A 19,509-nucleotide genomic window follows, 5' to 3' on the forward strand; every position below is an offset into this window, starting at 1 on the left:
ACAGACAGCAGTGAGGGATGGGCTGGACCTCCAGCAGCCTCCTGAAGGCAGGGGTCCAGCAGAGAGCAATGGGGATCTTGAATTCAGGGGCAGAAGTGCATGTTGTGTGTGGGCTGTAGGGGAGCAGTGCAGAGATAGCAGCCTGGACTGTGGTATGGGAGGAGGTGGCCCCAGCCAGTGAGGAGAGCTTCAGGCAGTGACCACACCTGCCGTCCCCTGACTGTGATGGGGACTGTGGCTTTGAGCAGAGTATGTGAGCTCGGTTCCCCACTTGGGGTTGAGCGCTTCCACGTCCCCATCACCTCTGCCTAGAAGCCTGTTCAAGCCCCTTGTTTGGACCCACTGACAGCGCAGCACCACGGGCAAGTCCTGCACACTGAAGCCTTTGGCGTCGTTCCCCCGGTTCCTCGGGGCCCCATTCGCCCAGGTTTCAGCCCTGCGGGGGTTCCGCGGGCCCCTGGCCAGATTCCCCGAGGCTTTGGTCGTTCCCACAGCCGTCCCGGAGGCCCTCTCCACGAAGCGTCTCCCGGGCCCCATTGATCGCTAGGCTATGGGCTGGGGCTCCGGCCCGGCCGGGCTCTGGAGGCGGCGGTGGAGGCAGCGGCGGCGCGGATGGTGGCAGAGCCCCGGCGCCCGTGGGCCCAGGCGCGCAGCGCGTTCGGTGCCAGCGAGGCGCTGCGGCGCGCGGTGGGCCGCCAGCCGGACCCCGGGCCGCAGCCCCACAGGCTGAGCCCCAACGAAGCCCGCGCCCCAGGCCGCCTGGCGCGCCTGCGGTGCCAGTTCCGGGCTGAGGTGGCGGCGCGGGCCAACGCGCCCCGACTGCCACGGCTGGTGGACCGCGCGGGGGCCACGGAGCCCGAGAAGGCGCGCAGCCGCGGCTCCGTGTGCTCCGGGTGCGGGGAGCCGCGCGGCGGGGCCACCTACCCGGCGGGCGTCCTGGAGGTGAGCGAGCGGCAGCTGCAGGAGGGCCTGGCAGCCGTGCGCGCCGAGCTGGGCGGGCGCGGGGCTTGAGGCGCTGCGCGCGGAGCTGCGGGCGGAGCTGGACGCCCTGCGCGCGCTGCTGCCGCCTCCGCCGCCCGCCGCCCGCCCCCCGCGAGCCCCGCGGCCTCCGCGGCCTGGCCCTGCTGCGGGCGCTGGGCACCGTGAACGCGCTGGCCACGAGCGCGAGACCCACCGACAACGCCTCGGACAGCCCGGCCGACGGCGGCGCTAGCCGGGCCCCGGTCCGGAAGAACCTCAAGAAGACGCCGCCGGGGACCCCACAGGGCAGCGGGGATTAAGCACAGGGGGAGGGAGCCCGGGGCGAGGACCTGGCGCGCCGCCGCCGGCCGCGGGGCTTTGCTACCTGGGACCGGCCAGGTGGCTCCTGGAGCGGGGCTTGGAGCGAGAAGGGTCCTCCGACGCCGCTGGCTAGCGCTCTGGTATCGGAAGGGGCTGGGGAGAACGGCTGGCTCCGCGCAGCTGGAGCCGGAGTCCCGGCGGGGTAAGGCTCGGGCCAGGGGTATGTCCCCTTCCGGCAGTGAGCGCAGCGGGAGAGCCCAAGGTCTCCTCTGTCTGGGGGAGGTGGTTGCAAGTGTATTTTCTTGAAGGGTCTCAAGGGAGGAGGTCGGACCTTCATGCACTGGGGTGGAGAGTGTGACCCACACACCAAGTGACAGACACCGGGGACACGTGGGCTGCTGGGACACTGTCACCTGGACACAGGTTCACTCAGGACAGTGTCACTTGGATGTAAGAGCACATTCTACCGTGGGCCCTGGACAGCAGCCTAACTCTAGCCAGCTTCACTCCCCTGACAGTCGGGCCCACCCTCTACTGGACAGCGTTGCCTGGACAGAGCGCCATCTGGTCAGTGCCACCTGGACTCTCAGCTTTGCTTTGACAGTGACACGAAAGCCACTTACCTTAAGTAGCGTCACGGCAGGCAGTCACCCGACAGCAGTGTCTCTCCAGTGTCAACCTACATCAGACTCCACAGCCCATCTTCCCAGAGTGTCGCCTGGGTCGGGTCTCACCTGTTACAGACAGCCCTTCACTCACTGTCCCTGTCACCAGGACCCACCACTCTGTGCTGCAGAGCTGGGATCCAGCAGCTTCTCACCTCCTGGCCTCTGGGAAATGGCAGCTGGAGGCATCACTAAACCACACAGTGTCTGGGGTGGTCAGCCAGCTCGTTTGTAAAATAAAATAGTAATTTTAGGCTTTAGCAGGTGGAGTTTCTCCTTCTATCTCATCGGGGGATTCAGGCATAACGTGTAGGATGGGAGTGGGGGTGCCTTCTCCCCGAGAGGGATCTGGGGAAGTCTGGGGTTCTGGATGGGGTCTGGGACTGGCTGTGGTGGAGTCGGGAAGGGTGGCACAGGAGGCCTCCGTAGGAGCTGCGGTGCGCCCAGGCCGCCCCCCCTCCTCCCAGCCATAGGAGGCCAAGGTCACTCTGTGAGTCGTTTATTGCAGGAAGGTGGCCGTGTCTACATCCTAGGGCCCCTGCCAGAGCCACAGGCTGAGCCCCAGGCTCAGGAGAGCCCCGTGCCTCGGGCCGGGGTGGGGGCTGCCGCGCGGACCGAGGCGCTGGGGGAAGCTACAACCCTGCGTACACAGAGAGGCTGCTGCGGCCGGAAGTTCTCCGTGAGAGGTGCGGGGCGGGAGCCGGGGGGCCTGGCCTGGGCCACGATCCGGAACTGGGCCACCTGACGGTGTGGGGCGGAGGCGGTCAAGGCGCGGCGCACGGGAGGGTGGGGCGGCTGGGGGGGGTGGCGCGGGCTGTACCTGCGCGCGCCCGATGGGGACCGTGTCCTCGAAGACCGTCCAGAGCTCCACGGGCTCGCAGCACCGCGTGGTCAGCGACCCCGCGTAGCGGTAGAAGCGCGAGAGGCCAAAGGCGCCCAGCAGCAGAGAAGCCAGCGGGAAGGCGGACGCCAGGTTCACGGAGGCCCCTGGGAGAGAGACGGCGGCGGGTTGGAACCAATTTCCCGGTGTCCTGCCGCCCCGCCCCTGCCGCGGGGAACCGCGTCCCTCACCGCGCGCAGACACGTTCTTCAGGTCCGACAGACGGCTGAGCGTTGTCAGAGTCCTGATCCTCGGAAGGGGGCTCCAAGTGAGAGGGGCTCGAGCGAGGGTCTTAAAAGGGGGGAACACTGAGGGGGGTGTAGGGGAGACTAAGTGGGAAGAGAGGTGAAGGGGGTTTGCTGGGGGGAGGGCCACCCCCACTGACCCTGCAGGTCCACGACTTCTCACTGGCCAAACCCCCTCACAGAACCCGTTCATCCTATAAAGCCTCTAGGGGCCCCAATGCCCACCCAAGATCACACAGGCCACCTGTCCCCTCTACAGACCCTCATGGACCCCCTTTCTTGAACGCAGGCTGTCACATAGCAGCCCCCCTCCCTGCAGGAGGCACACGGCCCCTCCCTCACCGTCAAGAGCATGGCCAGCACTGCCAGACCATCAGGGTGACCTCGGGCTTCCCCTATGCTCTGGTACTGGGTGTTCATATGGACCACGTGCATCTGGGGAGACACAGACTACGGGAGGTACCCAGCTACTCCCACCAGGCTGCCCTGGCCTCCATGGGGCACTCCCACCACCCCTCCCCATGACCAGGCCCACCTCCATGGGGTGGTGCTGCCCGTCCAGGCTGTGCTCTGAGCCTGCTCGCCCGGGGACCCCGCCAGTGGAACTGCAGCTGCAGGGCATGCTAGGCTGGTGGTCGCAGCCTGGCGCCCTGCATCTCCAGCAGGCTCTGCGGGCCAGTGTCCGTGCAGAGCACTGAGGGGGAGGGAACAAATGACACCCTCTCTTCCCCCCCTCAGCTGCCCTCGTGCCATTAGGGCACAAGGTGCGAGCAAAGGTACCCCCTCAGGCCAGTCTGCGCCCTGGCTGGGCCTCTTTGGAACTATGACACCCTGGGTGTCCAGGCCCCTCTGCTGGCCGGCCAAGTGGGGCTCCACAGACTGCAGTGGAAACCCCTGACCCTGCACGGAGGGGAGAAGGCAGCCTCCCGTGGCGGGGGTCCTGATCCACCTCAGCTATGGGATTGTTGGGGGTTGACTCCAGGAGTTCTGACCTCTGGGTACGCCCTGACTTCTGGTCCTCAGGGACAATGGCTGATTGCTACTGGTAGGGGGTTCCTGGCACCTCTATGTGGGGGTTCCAGACCTCCATTGGGGGATGTCTTGACCACTGTATGTGGAGCTTCCTGTGCCATTTATGGAGATTTTGATTTCTGTGGGGGTGTTCCCATCCTTATGTAGAAGCTCTTAATCCATCTGTAGGGGTTCCTTGACCCTTGTGGGGGGGTCCTTGGTCTCTGTAGGGTGTCTCATCTCCTGTGTGGGGATCCTGATCCTTGTGCAGGGGGTTGCTGTCCCTGTCTGTGGGAGGGGGAGCCTGACCCAGGGTGCTGACCTGTATGACCATGATTCTCCAGTGTCCACGGGCCTGGAGGTGCTGAGTCATAGCCTTGGAAGATGAAGGGTCCAAGGGTGGGGTCCCGCTGGACCCAGTGAAGGTCGATGTTTATGGGGGACTGGCCTGGGCCCCCACAGGTTGGGGCCAACTCCTTCCAGTGGGTGGGGCCTGGGGGAACAGGTCTAGGTCTCTTGGGGGGCTGAGACATGGGGGTGCACAAAGGTGGCCCTCCCCCCACACACACACCCAGGGAAGAGCACCCACCTGACAGGTCACAACTGCCACCCCCCCAAACCTGGCCTGGACATAGTGTTTGCAACACCATCACAGGTACAGCCCCTGCAGGCAGCTGCTCCACAGGGAAGGGGCCTGGGAAAGTCTCCTGGCACCCGGCCACATGCCAACTTCGGGGACCTCCACGACCTGCTCACATGTGGGCTGGCCACATGGCACACTTATGGGTCCCGCTTGATGTGAGCAGCTTGGCACACACAGGACTGGAGAGCACAGCAGCCACAGATCCGGACACACACAGAAGGGGACAGTCATACACACACTGCGGGCTCCCAATCGCTGCGACCCAGGACTACAGACAGAAAACCCGCAGAGACCACAGAAGTGCAGTGGACACAGGACACAGACCAATGCCACACAGCCTCACACAACACTCTGTCCTCACCACAATTTGGGTCCTGGGAGTCGTAGCACCAGGCACCTGCAGACGGTGGGAGGGGACTGGGCTGATGCAGGCCATCTGGGCCCTGAGCACCATCCCAGCCGGGGTCCAAGGGTGGGAGCACAGGGCTTTGGCCAGTGGATGCCAGGCAGACCCTATTCTCCTGTCGCCCCAATTCCAACCTCTCCTCCCCAAAAGTCGCACCCCCCCCAACTAGGGGCAGGGCCTAAAGCGGAGAAGAGGGAGCGTCCGGGGAGGGTAAGGCAGAGCAGAAAGGCAGGGTCCTGTGTTCACCCTCCGAGTCGGCGCGCACCACCAGCGGCACGTCGAGGAAGGCGAGCACCAAGCCCAGGGACCGCATGGTGCAGCAGTAAGTGGCGGAGGACGCGGGCCGAGGAAACCAGCGAGGGCGGCGAATTTACCAGCGGGGTGAGTTAGGGGCGTGGCTGAGTCCTGGGGGCTCCAGGCGCGGGGAGGGTCGGAGGGGCGGCGCCTCCAGTGGGGAGACAGCTGGAGCTCGCCAGGCACTCGCTCTGATCTCGGGGCAGGGACGGCTGCCAGCAACAAACGCCGGCGTCGAGACAAGCTGCACGCTTTCACGGACCCCCCCACACCCCAACTATTCCTGGGTGGGGGGATGCTATTATTATGCCCATTTACAGACGAGGAAATGGAGTCTGGAGACCAGAAGTGACATGGCAAGGCCACCAGAAAGGACGAAGTTCGAGGGAAATGGCACCTTGGATTCCAGTGCCTTGACTTGGGGGCCTGGGGTGGGGAGGACGACCCAAGACCACAGCCTCTCTCCTACCAGCGCACCCCTGCGGACCAAAGGGTCTGGGAAGCCACTGCTTCCTCCGCTCCGCCCCGCCCCGGTGGGACCCCGGCTTCCGCAGCAGTTTCGGAGGTCCCGGCGCCCAGCGGACCCCAGGCTGTGGCCCGAGCCCCAGTCGCTCTCTTGGAAAGCGGGGTTCCGATTTCCCCGCCCCGCGAGTGGCCAGGAGAGACGACGACGCACCGGAATGCGCTCGGCGGGCGCGCCTTCCCAAGCGCGAGGGCCGCGCCCCAACCTCCCACCCCCGACCAAGGCGCTGTCCGCGGTGCTGCCCGGACCGCCCGCCGCCCCGCAGGCGTTCAGGCCCGAGGGCCGCCTCCCCAAGGCCCCAGGGGCCGCACCAGTGCCTTTCCTAAACCAACCCCTTGCCCGCCCAGCACGAGGACCCACCCGAGGTTGAGTCCCCTGGGCGCCCTCTTTCCTCACATCAGGAACTGAGAAATTATTGAAAAGACCACGGTCAGAGAACGGAAGAGATAGGTGTCTCAGAACGCCACGCCTGCCCTGGCTTCCAGAGGTGGCCCAACTCCTCCACACAGCCACCTCTGCACCTGTCCCTCGGCCCCAACTTGGCTGGAGCCTCCTGCTCCAGCTGGGGCCGCACCGAGGACGGACCACACTTCTTCCAGAACACAAATTTATTTGGCATTCGGATGAAACGGTTCTCACAGCATCTTAAGAATTAGTGCCAGCCCAACCAAAATAAACCCAAACTAAAAACCCTTAGTGAAAGGAAAACATAAACAGGCCTTGAGACAACGGCCTATAGACACCCACCCCCACCAAGCAGGTCAGCAGCTCTCACAGGAGCACAAGACTCTCAGCCAGGGCTGGTTGGGATTCGTCTGACCACGGAGCACAACCAGATCTCATGATGGTTGGCCTAAGCAGAAGGCCGACCCAACCTCTCCCCTTACTCCCCCACCCCCATCCCCAGTGGAGCTCAGCCCCTGGGGCACTAGCTCCTGGGGACACTGCCGGCAGCAGGCAAGGCCTGAAACAGTGCTGCACGTGGGCTGAGCAACCCCGGAGCCCTGGCCTGTCCAGAAGCAGGCCCCCATCTGTGGCCCCCACAGCCTGCTCCGGGCCACCCCCTTAGTGACTCCCACATGCCCAACTGGCCCAGCAGTCCTTCAGTCCCCAATCCCACACATCTAGTGCCAGACGCCCTGCCCTGTACACACGGGTCTGAGGCCTGGGCCAGAGACATGGGGGTTGGGAGGGACCCTGAGCTGTTGGGGGCAGGATCCTCTGGGGCTCCACGGGGGAGCCCACTCCAAAGCAGGAGTACTCAGGACCCTCACCTAGCACCAACAAGGCCTGTGACAGCTGCTCAGTGCCCAGAACACAGTGGAGGCAGGACACACGTTCTGCTTTGTCTTCAGCAGCCAGTGCAGCCACTCTCCAGTCCCAGTCCTTGGCAGGGGGAGTGCAGGCCTGCTCAGCATGCAGCCTGCCCGCGTGGGGCTGCCTGCAGCACTCTGGCTCCTGTGGGCCAAACCCCGGTCTGTGGGCAACTTGAGAAGCTCATGCTGCCCCGGGAAGAACAAAACGGTCCCCAACGGGAGACTGTGAGAACGTGTCCAGAAATGGACTGTGCCAGCGAGGCCTGTCACCACAGAGCACCCACTTCAAGTCATCCCCCGCTCACTGCTGGTCTAGGAGGGCACGAGGGGCCAGGGAAGGGCTCCCTGCTCTCAGCTGAGGGCCACGCCTTGGGGCCGCCCCGCACGCCATGGCTGGCCCTGGAAAGGGGGGCCCCAGGCCTGAGTCCCCGTGTACCGCCACCACCTGCAAACACTTAGACACATACACACACATACGCACACAGATACACATGCACACAACAAAGAAAAGATCCAGACATTCAACGTAGAAAAGATATGAATGTGCTAAAAATCGCACAAAACCCGCTTAACCTCCAAACCTCAGAAATGCTAAAAACCCCATGTCAGGAGACAAGACCACTGCCCAGAAACAGGCAACATTGACCCTCAGTCAAAGGCCCCCCAGGGTAAGACACCCAGCACCTTGCTGCTGGGGACAGGAAGGTGGCATGCGGCCACTGGGCACGTGGCTCCAGTGGTGGCGGTGGTGGGCAGGAAGTGGACTTCTGGGAGATGGACAGCCCAGGATGTGAATTTCAGCCATCCCTCCCCCCAAAGACACAACCCTTATGGCACAAACAAGGTGGGGTGGGGGCAGGCCAGGTCCAGGGGCAAATTCAGCAGGAGTGGGGGCTCCAGAGGGCAGCAGCCAGGAGCCAGCCCCAGTGGAGGATCCAGGGCCAGGACACTCATGCGTGACTAAAGGCCCCAGCCCGACCCCAGAGCTGCCCAGGGCGGGCCACGCATTGTGTTGCCGGGGAGAGAATGGTTGGGGTGGGGCCCAGGCCTCCTGGTGTGCAACTGAGCTTCACGGAGCCCAGCTGGAAAGACAGTACAGAGTCCAGCCTCCTTCCCAGCTGCCCTCCTCAGGGCCTTGGGCACCTCGGGCACCAGGCCAGCCCCCAGCCCCCACAGCTGGATGTTCACAACTGGACCTGGGGGACCACCCCCAGAGCAGCCCTTGCGGCAACCTCCAAGGCCATCTGCCCCGACTGCACTGACAGTCCTCAGACACCCGCCACCCGGGTGCGCCTTCTCGAGCGGCGGCTAGCTAGGCGTGCGCGGCAGCCCGGGCTCCTCTGGAGGGCGCGTGGCAGCAAGCAAGTCCATCAGAGCTGGAGTGTCCAGCCCCGCTAGAGCGTATGGCGCCTCCTTTGTTCCCTGCTCCTGACCCGTGTGGTCTCACCAACTCTGTCATCCTTCTGCCGTTTAAAAAGAAAAAGACAGTGACCCAAAGCTACGCGTGTGTTTGAAGCCCCCAAAGACCCTCGGGCAGGTGCTGGCGCCCTGGGGGCTGGCGTGGTGTCTGTGTGCCCGCCGTCAGGGGTGTGGCTGTGCAGCTGGGTCCAGGCTCACTCAGGGGCCCCTCAAGTCTCCCAAGGGGATCAGCGTTTTTCTCGACGGCAAACAGGTGCTCCCTGCCCATTTGGGCCGCGGGCCCGCCGTCCTCTACACCACAGTATTGAGGGAACTTCGGCTGTGGCGGCCGCCCCCCGGCAGCGCCTCTGTGGCCAGGGCACTGCCACTCTGGGCGGGGTCAGGGGGCACGAGGAGGACACTGCTGCTGTCGGCTGAGTCTTCCAGTTCGGCCAGAGAGGCCCTGGGGGTGGGCAGGGGCTGCTCCAGGCGCCGGGGCGCTGCACCCTCACCACCACCATCCCCTGTGGTCAGTTGGGCGGCCTCTGCTGGCTCAAAGGCGTCATCATCTGCGGGAGGAGATGGAGGTCAGCAGGGGGTGGTCCTGGCTCGGGGTATGCTCTTCCTGCTTGCCTGCTCCCACCAACACTGCCGGGCAGGCGAAAGCCTGCCCCACGGGGCTCCACCGTGCTCACCCCGCACCTTCGCCATGCAAGTGGGCTGTGTGGGGCTGGAGCAGGGGTACAGCCGTGAGCAAAGCATGATGTGTGCGTAGGGGACACGCTTTGACTGAGTCAGCAGATCAAAGGGAGGGGAGGGGGAAACCCTCTCAGACTCTGGGGGTCCAGGCAGGGCTCACATGCATTAGACATGGGCTGGAACACGGGGGCAAGTGCAGGAGATGGACCAGAGCAGGCAGCCCGGCCAATTGTCTGGGGGTCTGCAGAACACCCTGGTCTGAGGGAGACCCGGTGGCAGCCCTTCCTTATTCCTGCAGGTGCTCTCTGAAAGCTCGGGGCTCAGGGACCCAGCACCGCCGCTCCCCTGGCCGACACCCCCAGCCCAGCAGTCCTGCCATCCTGCCCCGGGGAGCATTTGCTCCCCTGCAGCCTGGTCTACGGAGGCATCTGGAACTCGCACTCCCAGAAGCATCCCTCGTCCTACCCACCCTGGCCCCCTGGACAGCATATTGTGACAATCAGTGTCCCAAGGACAGAGGTCAAATCCAAGGCTTTCCTGCCGGTGCAGACCACAAAGGACGGGACTAACTGACGGGAACAGACCAAGAACACAGCAGTGCCAGCCTTGCAAAGCCCAGCCTGCTGTGTTACGTGTGCATGTGTGTGTAACACACAGGGAATCAGGATGGGACACCTGCGTGCACACCAGGGACAGGGACAGGTCAGGCCATGGGCAGGACACCTGCTGTTCTTTCTGCTTCACCTGTGAGGAATGATTTTCCATAGTATCAGATGAACAACAGACTCAAGTGGCCGCTGGACAGGAGGGCATGCCGAGGGGGTGTCTCCTCAGCTCACCACACGTGCACCATGCCTGACAGCCCAGCGTCTGGGCACCCCACTCCCCACAGGGCCCTGCTGAGGGGGCCCCGAGGGGTGCTCACTAACAGGAGTTCCCGGGAGGGAGGCAGGGGCAGGGAGACCACTGCCAGTGGCCACCTGCGACCCTGGGAAGAGTGTGCCCACCCCAGACGGTGGGACCATCTTAAAGGGAAAACAAAAGCAAAAGCAGAAGGCCGGGCAGAAGTTGGGGGGCCACAGGGCCTTGGCCCGCATGCCAACTGGTTGTGACCCATGGCTCCCTTGCCCTGGGGGTCACCTGCAGGGTCGTAGAACATGCTGTCCGGGTTGATGGAGGCCTCGTAGGGTGGCGGCGGGTCATCGGGTTGGTCGATGTCCGGGTACTTGTACGCGGTGTAGGGAGGCGGAGGGTCATGGAAATGGAAAGTACCGCCTTCCCCATCATCGGAGAGGTGCAGCGGTGTGAGGCCTGTGCCGAACCCATCTGGGCCATAATCAAAGCCAGGGATCCTTCGGCCGAGGTTGAAGTGGTGCACTGGGCGGTTGGAGAGAGAAACAAGCCCAGAGCCATCACTCCTGGGCTGGACCTGCCACGTCCAGGCCCAGGGCACCCCGCACTCTGACAGTCACACGCCTGTGCCCGGCTGCTACCTGCCATCCACACTGGGAGCCCCACCCACCCACCCACCAGCTCCGGCCCGCAGAACCCGGGCTCTCAGCGCATCTGGGCGTGACCCGCGACGGCCTCGGCGTGCTGCCCACCCTGCAGCTCCATCTCCAGGAGGGCTCACCGTGATGCGGGGCCTTCAGACCTGACACGTGTGCCCTCGGAGGCCCTGGGGCCCTAACACAGCAGCTGTGGTCCCTCGTCACCATGATCCTTAGCCCCCCTCCCCACAGGGACTGGGAAGCCTCCTGGCTTGCTCACTGAGACAAGGGGGAATCTCAGAAACTCTACGCAGGCACAAGCTGTGGCAGAGAACGTGGGCTGAGGAGGGTGGACCATGCTCCCTAAGCTGCCACCAGCCACGGGTGTCCAACGTCTTTAGCGGGCAGGCTGCCCCGGCAGGTGCCCACACACCCTGGGAGGCCAGGGCTGGCGCCCCTCCCACCACACTCGTGTGGCTCAGCCTGGGAGTGGGAGCAGGAGCAGGCAGGGCACAGCTGCCGGGCAGCCCTGTCTTCCTCCTCCCTGCCCTGGGACCGCCACCGAGCCACTGTGTGGGAGGCAGGGCTGGGCACTCACGGTTTGCTCCAATCAGGGACTCAATGCGCTCCCGGCGCCTCTGGCGCAGCCGATGGACCATGAAGAGCAGCAGTGACAGGATGAGGAAGGAGGACACACAGCTCACAATCAGACGCATCCCACTGGCCATGGAGTCCAGCAGGCTGCTGCCGTCTGTGCGGACGGGGAGAGCTGCTCTCAGGAGGGGGGTTGGCCCCCCAGGCAGTGTACCTCCTGACCCCTCCTAGTGCCAGGCCCCGCACACAGCCACTGGGATGCCGCAGCCCGGCCTCAGCCCCTCCTGAAGGCTCTGTCGCTACCCCATTCCACACCCGCCCCCATTGCTGGGGTTGAGCGCCGGAAGCCACTCGGGGCTGGACGGGGTGCTGAGCAGGACTGTGCATCCGGCTGCAGCACCCAGGTCCTCCCTGATGCAGGGGAGCTGAGGTCAGCAGGGCTGTGTCAGTGGCCTGAGTTCAGAGCTTGGCTTCAGTCCTACGGGGGGCCCAGAGCTCTCTGCCCCTCCCCTGCACCCAGCAGTGCTCACATGTGGAGGCTGGGGTCACCTGGACCCCACAGGTGATCCGGAGAGGATGCAGGTGCAGCTTCCCCTGGACCCCAGAGTCCCTGTTTACAGCCCCTGTCTACCCTCAGCCCTGTCAGTGTCTGTTCTGATTCTTTTTTTTTACCTTTTTATTTTATATTGGAGTACAGTTGATTAACAATGTTGTGTTAGTTTCAGGTGTACAGCACAGTGATTCAGTTAAACATACACGCATTGGCTATTCTGATTCCTGACCTCCCCACGCCCACCCTCCTGCCCACCCTCTCTGTGGGTGGGGAGCCTGGGGGCCACCGCCAGGGACTCAACTGCACACTCACGGTCTCGTAGGATGGAGAGGGGTCACCCAGGGAGAAAGTGTTCACACGGGAACCCCGCCGCCAACTCACGCTCCTCTCCCCATCGGGTCATAGCACTCGCCCGAGTAAGGCTGGGCAGGGCCTGCTCTGGGCCAGCTCCGTGGTGGAGGCCCAGGGTCCCGCAGCAGCTTCCTTGGGGTGCCAGAGTCCGGCCTGCACCCAGATGTCTTGGGGCAGAAGCGGTGGGGGCCTAGGGCCTGGGCAGCAGCTCCGTGGTGAGCACCAACCCCGCCCCACCAGCCAAGCGTCCCAAAGTCCTCTGCTTGTGGAGGCTGCAGCTGCAGGGCGCTCTGCTAAGGGCCCTGTGCCTCTGACCACATGTGTCCAGGGGCCTCACCAGGGTGACTCTGCACCCCCGGGGACACTGGCAGCTTCTGGTGATACCTTTGGCGGTCCCCAACAGCAGGCGGGGGAGGCACTTCTGGCACCTGGTGGGCAGAGGCCGGGGATGCAACTCAACATCCCACTGGCCACTAGCTCAGGGTCTGACCTGACCTGCCCGGCACACACCAGGCTTGTTGGGCGCTGCTAGGAGAGGTGCTGGTGCAAGGCAGAGAGGGAGAGAACGGTGTCAGGCATTCCCAGGGCTCTCGCCTGCATGAGGTTGCCACTTCCGCCGAGTCACAGAATCGGAACCAGGGGGATCTGGGAACACCTGCCTCCAGACGCAGCATGGAGGCCAGGGAGCTTCACTGGGCAGGAGTGACCTGAGCCATGGGAGCCTCTGTGTCCACTCCCACTTCTGCAACAGCCACATGGGCAAGTCCCCAACTGCCAGCCCTGAGGAGACACTTCACAGCCAACACAGGTGCCAACTGGATGGCCAGGCTCATACTGGCCCTCCTCCCATGGGGCCAGAAAGCTTCCCCCAAAGCTGCATTTACTGCTGACAACACTGGAGTAAGTGTGTGAAAGGAAACATCCTCTCATTAATTAGCTGCTGTTCTGATGCCGGTCTCAAGGGAACATTTCATCCCCGTCCGGGAGAAGGTCTGTCAGCCCACGGGGCTGCTGTTAATTGGCGGCCAGCTCAGAGACCCCAGGGTCGGGGGGTAACTAAAGCAGCGGGCCTCTGCAATGACTAATTCCTGCTCAGTCCTAAAATAAGCCCAAGGACACGGCCAAGGTCCCTGACCGTCATCCACGGTACTCACCAGGAAGAGGTACCAGCAGTCAGACATGAAGAAAAGAGTACTGTCCCGGGGGCAGAGGCCAGCCAGGGGCCCCCGGGGGCCCTCAACATGTCAGGTCCCTCCATGGGGTCCGGACAGTGCCAGGCGGGGCTGCCTGCTGTGGTCCAGGCTGCAGGTCCCTGGCCAGCCCTGGGCCCCGACAGAAGACACATAATGCTGCAGCAGACACTGCTGAATGGAAGGGGCCCCGGAGGCCGCTGGCCTGACCGTTGGTCTGATGCCTAAGCCTGCCCAGGCCTCCCCAGGCCACCACGAGGAGCTTGGCGCCCCACTGGGCTCGGTGCCAACGACAGCATCCAGTCTCTGTGGAGGAAGCAGGTGGAGCCGAAGCTCAGCAGGAATCGGAGGCGGGTGCCTGGTCCCTGATGCAGGCTCTGCTACCGGCTGGTGCACAGCCAGCACCTCACACCTCTCGGCCCCAAGCCCGGGCACCAGCGCAGGACGGAAGGAGAGGCCGTTGCTCAGCGTCGATTTGTTTCCTGAATGAGCTGAATGACCGTTGAACATCTTTTCAGGTGCTTGGCTGACTTCGTGCATCTGCTCTGGTCAAGTGTCATTTTAGAGCCTCTGCCCATTTTTTAACAGGGTGGTTTGTTCTCTTATTATTGAGTTTTGAGAGTTCTTTATATACTCTGAATACAAGACCTTTGTCCGATCTGTGTTTCTCTGTTGGTGGTTTATCTTTTCAATTCTTTAAGGGTCTTTCAACGAGCAGAAGTTTTCAATTTTGATGCAGTCTAATTTATCAATGTTTCTTTTGTGGACCATGCTTTTGATCTAAAAATGTTGCATATCCCAAGGTTACAAAGATTTTTCTCCTGTTTTCTTTTAAAAGACTTAATTTTAAAAGAACATATGTTGGGGGGAGGGATAAATTGGGAGATTGGGATTGACATACACACACTACTCTATATATAAAATAGATAACTAATAAGACGCTACTGTGTAGCACAGGGAACTCTACTCAATACTCTGTAATGGCCTATATGGGGAAAGAATCTAAAAAAAGAGTGGATATATGTATATGTCTAACTGATTCACTTCGCTGTACACCTGAAACTAAAGCATTGTAAATCAACTATATCCCAAAACTAAAAATAAAAGAACGTATGTTTTTTTCTAGAAATTTTATAATTTAAAGTTTTACATAGGTGTATGACCATTTTGCAAGAAGTGTAGTGTAAGGTTAATTTTTTGTTTTGCTTATGGATGTCCAATTGTTCCAGCTCCATTTGTTGAAAGACTATCCTTTCTTCATTGAATTGTCTTTGTACCTCTGTTAAACAGCAGTTGACCACATAAGTGTAGACTATTTCTAGACTCTCTATTCTGTTCCACTGACCTATGTGTCTATTCTTGTGCTAAAAAATCACAGTTTTGATTACTATGACTATATAGTAAGTTTTATATCTGGTGCTATGAATCCTCCAACTTTGTTCTTTTTAAAAACCGGTTTGGCTATTCTAATTCCTTTGCCTTTCCACATAAATTTTAGAATCAACTTGTTAATGTCTATAAAAAAACCCTGCTGGAATTTTGGTTGGTACTGTATAGAATCTATAGATAATTTGGGGAGAATTAACCTTTTAGTGATATTGAGTCTTCTGATCCATGAACCTTTTATTTCATTTATGCCCTTGATTTCTTTCATCAGTGTCTTAACGATTTGTAGCATACAGACGGTGTGCATATTTTGTAAGATTTGTACCTAAGTATTTCATGGTTTTTGGTGCTACTAATAAATGGTACTTTTCTTAAAAATTTCAATTTCCAACTTTTTACAGGTAGTATATATAAACATAATGGATTTTTGCATATTGACCTTGTATCTGGAGACCTTGCTAAACTAAACACATTTATTAATTCTAGCAACATTCTTGTAGATCCTCTAGGATTTTCTACGCAGACAATCACATCATCTACAACAAGAAATGATTTCATTTCTTCCCTTCTGGTCTGGATGCCTTTTCTGACATTGCCCTTGACCTCCCATACAACCCCGAACATGGTGTGAGAGCAGACGTCCTAGCCTTGTTGAAGGAGATATTTTCCTGGTGTCTCTTTCCTTGGTGCAGTGTGGGCAGTTCCCAGAAGAGGATGCTTGGCCTGGGAGGCAGTCAGAAGGCTGCAGAAGCAAGGCCACAGTGTGGGGCAGGGTGAGGCCTTGACTGGGCTATTCTGGCTGCACTGGAGAGAGGCCTGTGGCAGCTCTGATCCTGCCCAGATGCCCTGAAGGCCGTGGTCTGCTGAAAAGTCCTCAGAGCTGGGTGGGCTCCACGGGCCATGCATGCCCACAGATGAGTCACGCTTGTATATGTTTGGTCATTCTTACAGAGCCTGGACAGAGAGTCAAGGCAGCAGAAGTCAACTCCTGAGAAACGGAACCAGGAATCCTGGTGAAGAGACTTGTGAAAGCCAGCATTTGACTCCCGTGGAAGGTGAGTAAGCTGGAGGCTGGAGTGATGTGGCTGGGGCGCAGGAGACCTGGCAGGCACCCAACTGGCTTGTCAGACATCTGCAGGCATGTGCCCTTCAGTAGCGGGTACCATCTACCCTGTGGGATGGGGAGGCCTGAGCGCACCCCAGCTCCATGTCCCCTGCTGGCTCCTCGCAAACATGGCCTCTGCATGCACCACAGCCAGCCACACAGGTTTGGGATACACGCCAGAGCACCCGGCCCGCCGAGCCTCAGCCAGCCTGACGCTGTCTGGCTTGCCCTGATGGCCCTGGGGAGCAGGACGGCTCTCAGTGTGTGGCCCTCACATGTGGCTCCAGCTTCCCTCCATAGGTCCTGCCCAAGCCGTCCGCTGTGGGGCCCACAAGCCCATGTCGCTCACATTGAAATTCATGCTTCTGATTTACATTTCTCTTGAGGTCATGAATTCACAGGGAGATGCCAGCTGCTCTGGCGTGGAGAACAATCAGGTGCGTGAGTTGCTGTGCTAAGGGCTGAAAGGACAGTCCCACCCGCTGCTCTTTTATCAGCAGTGGAAGGAGGAGGGTCACCCAGAGACCACATGGCCCCTGGCGTCCACCGTGAGTCACCACCGAGTGGGGAGGAGTTTTATGTCAAAACTGTGGGTAATATTTAATCTTTTTCTTAAAGATTCTAACAGTAAAGACTGATAATGGCAAGCAACAGAAACTGTCATCACCTTCCACGTCACCACACTCAGAAACAGGAAGAGCTCCAATGGGGACCACGACGGAAGCCAGTTCTGAGTGTAACCAGGAGAGAAGACAGCCCTACAGCCCTTGGTCACAGCTGCCATGTGAACACGCAGCCCCACGCAAGGCCGAGCTTGCCATCTCACCTGGGTCCAGGCACATGAACTTGCAGCACTCCTTAGGGTCCTTGCGGTACTGCTGGCAGCCCTGGGGCCGCTCGCACAGGGCAGCTACGCACATCTCGGGCTCCCCTCTGTGACAGGTGCAGCTCAGGCACGGATCGTCCCCTTTGGGGGTGAAGTAGAACCCTTCATCCACAACGTTGTCCTTGATGTCGACACATGTCTGACCTGCAATAGGAAGAGATATGTGGGTCACCAGCCAGAGGAGCCCTGACTCCCCACCCGGGCCTGGGCCAACATGACAGCAGAGGAGTTGGCAAGATGGACCTGAAGCACCCCCTTCCAGGGTGGTGGGTCTGCCCGTGGTCACAAGGAGGGGCTGAGAGACCGCCTGGCACACTGTCAGGACAACACGTTGCTCAGCATACCTGGCCACGAGCAGACAGCTGGGACAGAGAGCCCGGGGAGAAGCGCTTGCTTTCAAGTGCCTAAGCGCATTACATGTGAGATTCCCTCCATTATAAAATGCAGGTATCATGAGTATCAGCCCTTTTAGCATCAGAATGTATCTCAAATGAGCCTTCGGAGACGGTCCACTGGAACTGAGACACACAGTGAATTCGCACAAAGCCGACTGGTACCAGAGGAGGAAGAACTGCTGGTGTGAGACAAGAGGGGGTGAAGGCGCAGGCCCTGAAGCGGGTAGGAGACACGCCCAATGCTGGGCATGAGGGCTGAGGCAGGGGTGTGGTTCTCTTCAGGGACACGAGGAGGAGATGTTCTGGTCTCTCAGTGGGGTAGGGACATCTAGGAAAACTCGCAGAAGATGCCACACCTCGGGTCTGTGCCACACTTGACTGGAGTCAAATCTGTGTGACCCACATGATCAGGAGTGTGCAGGGCAAGAAACCTACATAAAAGTGTTCCTGCTCAAACAGAGGGAGGAAGGATGAAGAAAATGAGCAGAGCCCTTGGAGATGCAGGAAAACCATGTGGAGACACAACGGACAAAAACGCCCACATTCGCTGCAAAGCAGAATCCTGCACATCTAGGAAGCTCAACGGACTTCAAGTAGGATAAACACAAAGAACAGACATGGCACAGGGAGAAAGCGGGAAGTCAGAGAGGACGGAAACCTTAAAAAGAGCAAGAAAAAATGACACAATACTTATTGTGAACCCCAGTAAGATTTCCTGCCAAGAGGCCAGAAGGCGGTGGGATAATGAATTCTAAGTGCTCAAAGGAAAAGCTGTCAACCAAGAGTTCTCCATCCAGCAAAGCTGTCTTTCAAAAATGAAGACTTTCCCGGGTAAACAAAACCTGAGAGAACTTGTGCTTTCTGACTCCCAGGATAAGAAACACCAAAGGAAGCTCTGCAGCAAAAAGCAGGTGACCTTCAGAGAGTAATCTGAATCCATACAAAAAGCCAAAAAGCACTAGAAAAGGCGATTATGTAATTATAAGACAGTATAAATGCATATTTTTTCCTCCTTTATTCTCTCAACTTAATTAAAAGGCAGTTGTATAAAATAATATATCTATAGTGTAGTGCTGGGCCCATAACATATGGAAAGGTAATATACCTGGAATGTATGTGCCAGTGACAGTGAAAGAGGTGTGTGGAAGCAAAGCTGCAGTGGGCAAAGGAAACGGCTGCAGATGGTAAAGCAATTACAACTGTGCAGTGTTGGGTTTTTAACACTAAGAGATCTAATGTATACAGTACTCATGCGGCAAACAGAGGAAAAGAGAACGGAGTTTCACAGAAGTATGTGACAGTGTGATTTAGAAGAAACATATATTTGGTCATTCAGATGACCAACATACACTTCTCATATACATTTGGTCTTCGCCCACAGTTCCTGGCTCACAAATGCTTGGAATTTCCTAAGTGCAGAGAGTGATACAGGAGTCTTTTGTTCTGTGATGAAGTGACTTTTGGAATCTGGTTGACAGGAGGACCGACCCTGTGATCAGAGGGTTGGAACTTTCGGTTCCCATCCCTTGATTTCTGGGGAAGGGGTGGGTAGGGGCGGGTGGAGGTTGAATCAATCATCAACGGCCGATTTAATCAATCATGCCTATGTAATGAAGCCTCCATAAAAACCCAAAAGGACAGCTTTCTGGCCTTTTTGGAAAGCTTCCATGACACGGAACCAGACCATTCTGCAGGCTGCTGTGCTGGGCACCAAGCTCCCCAAGAACAGAACTCCTTCATTGGGGACCTCGCCTTATGTGTCTCCTCATCACAATAAATCAGTAATCTAGTGGGTAGACAGGTTTCCTGAGTTCTGTGAGCTGTTATAGCAAATTAATCAAGCCTGAGGAGGGGTCAGGGGAACACCATTTTACAGCTACCACTGGAAAAGAAGGAGACTTTAAGTAAAACAAACAAAAACTACTATGGGTAAAAAAGGTTCGATTAATGATTGAAAGGTTCAACTCACCAGGAAGATATAATAATTATAATGGCTTATGTCCCTAACAACATGATCTCAAGAAAGATAAAGCTAAAATTAGAGAGTATCAAGGAAAAATGGATGAATCAACATCCATAGTGAGAGATTATAACATGTCTCTTTCAAAAACTGATGTATCATGCAGCCAAAAAAGATCTGAGCAAGAGCACCAACAAGTCTGAGCTACCAGATGTATAAAAACCCTGTGGCCGGGAGT

General features: G+C 59.0%; 3 protein-coding genes across 3 annotated transcripts in view; 1 reads left to right on the plus strand and 2 right to left on the minus strand.

Annotated features, from left to right (window-relative positions):
- The first annotated feature begins 612 nt into the window (after window positions 1-612).
- Window positions 613-1,280, plus strand: LOC132436429 (protein FAM246C). The gene is given in 3 exon segments (XM_060029318.1): window positions 613-993; window positions 995-1,075; window positions 1,077-1,280. Coding segments are annotated over 3 exon segments (666 nt in total).
- Window positions 1,281-2,513: 1,233 nt separating this feature from the next.
- LOC132436430 (carbonic anhydrase 15-like) lies at window positions 2,514-3,693 on the minus strand. The gene is made up of 5 exons (XM_060029319.1): window positions 3,607-3,693; window positions 3,414-3,506; window positions 3,018-3,117; window positions 2,767-2,933; window positions 2,514-2,687 (listed from the first exon to the last, which is right to left on the minus strand). The coding sequence occupies exons 1-5, from the start codon at window positions 3,691-3,693 to the stop codon at window positions 2,514-2,516; spliced, it is 621 nt and encodes a 206-aa protein (XP_059885302.1).
- A 2,826-nt stretch (window positions 3,694-6,519) lies between these two features.
- Window positions 6,520-19,509, minus strand: part of DGCR2 (DiGeorge syndrome critical region gene 2) — a 69,472-nt gene continuing 56,482 nt past the window's right edge. The window contains exons 7-10 of the mRNA XM_060028539.1: window positions 16,857-17,060; window positions 11,450-11,602; window positions 10,502-10,738; window positions 6,520-9,231 (exon numbers count right to left, since the gene is read on the minus strand). Of these exons, the coding sequence (XP_059884522.1) occupies window positions 8,975-9,231; window positions 10,502-10,738; window positions 11,450-11,602; window positions 16,857-17,060 (851 nt within the window). The 3' untranslated portion in view covers window positions 6,520-8,974. The remainder of the gene's footprint in view (window positions 9,232-10,501; window positions 10,739-11,449; window positions 11,603-16,856; window positions 17,061-19,509) is intronic.

Source organism: Delphinus delphis, chromosome 13, assembly GCF_949987515.2.
Source record: "Delphinus delphis chromosome 13, mDelDel1.2, whole genome shotgun sequence".
Taxonomy (NCBI): Eukaryota; Metazoa; Chordata; class Mammalia; order Artiodactyla; family Delphinidae; genus Delphinus; species Delphinus delphis.

Bases quoted from the DNA above. Each gene is read 5' to 3' on its own strand.
- LOC132436430 (XM_060029319.1), bottom strand. From the start codon at position 3,693: ATGCCCTGCAGCTGCAGTTCCACTGGCGGGGTCCCCGGGCGAGCAGGC. The intron at 3,507-3,606 runs GTGGGCCTGGTC...GTGTCTCCCCAG, and splicing joins GGCAGCACCACCCCATGGAG to ATGCACGTGGTCCATATGAA. The intron at 2,688-2,766 runs GTACAGCCCGCG...CCACACCGTCAG, and splicing joins TCCCCATCGGGCGCGCGCAG to GTGGCCCAGTTCCGGATCGT.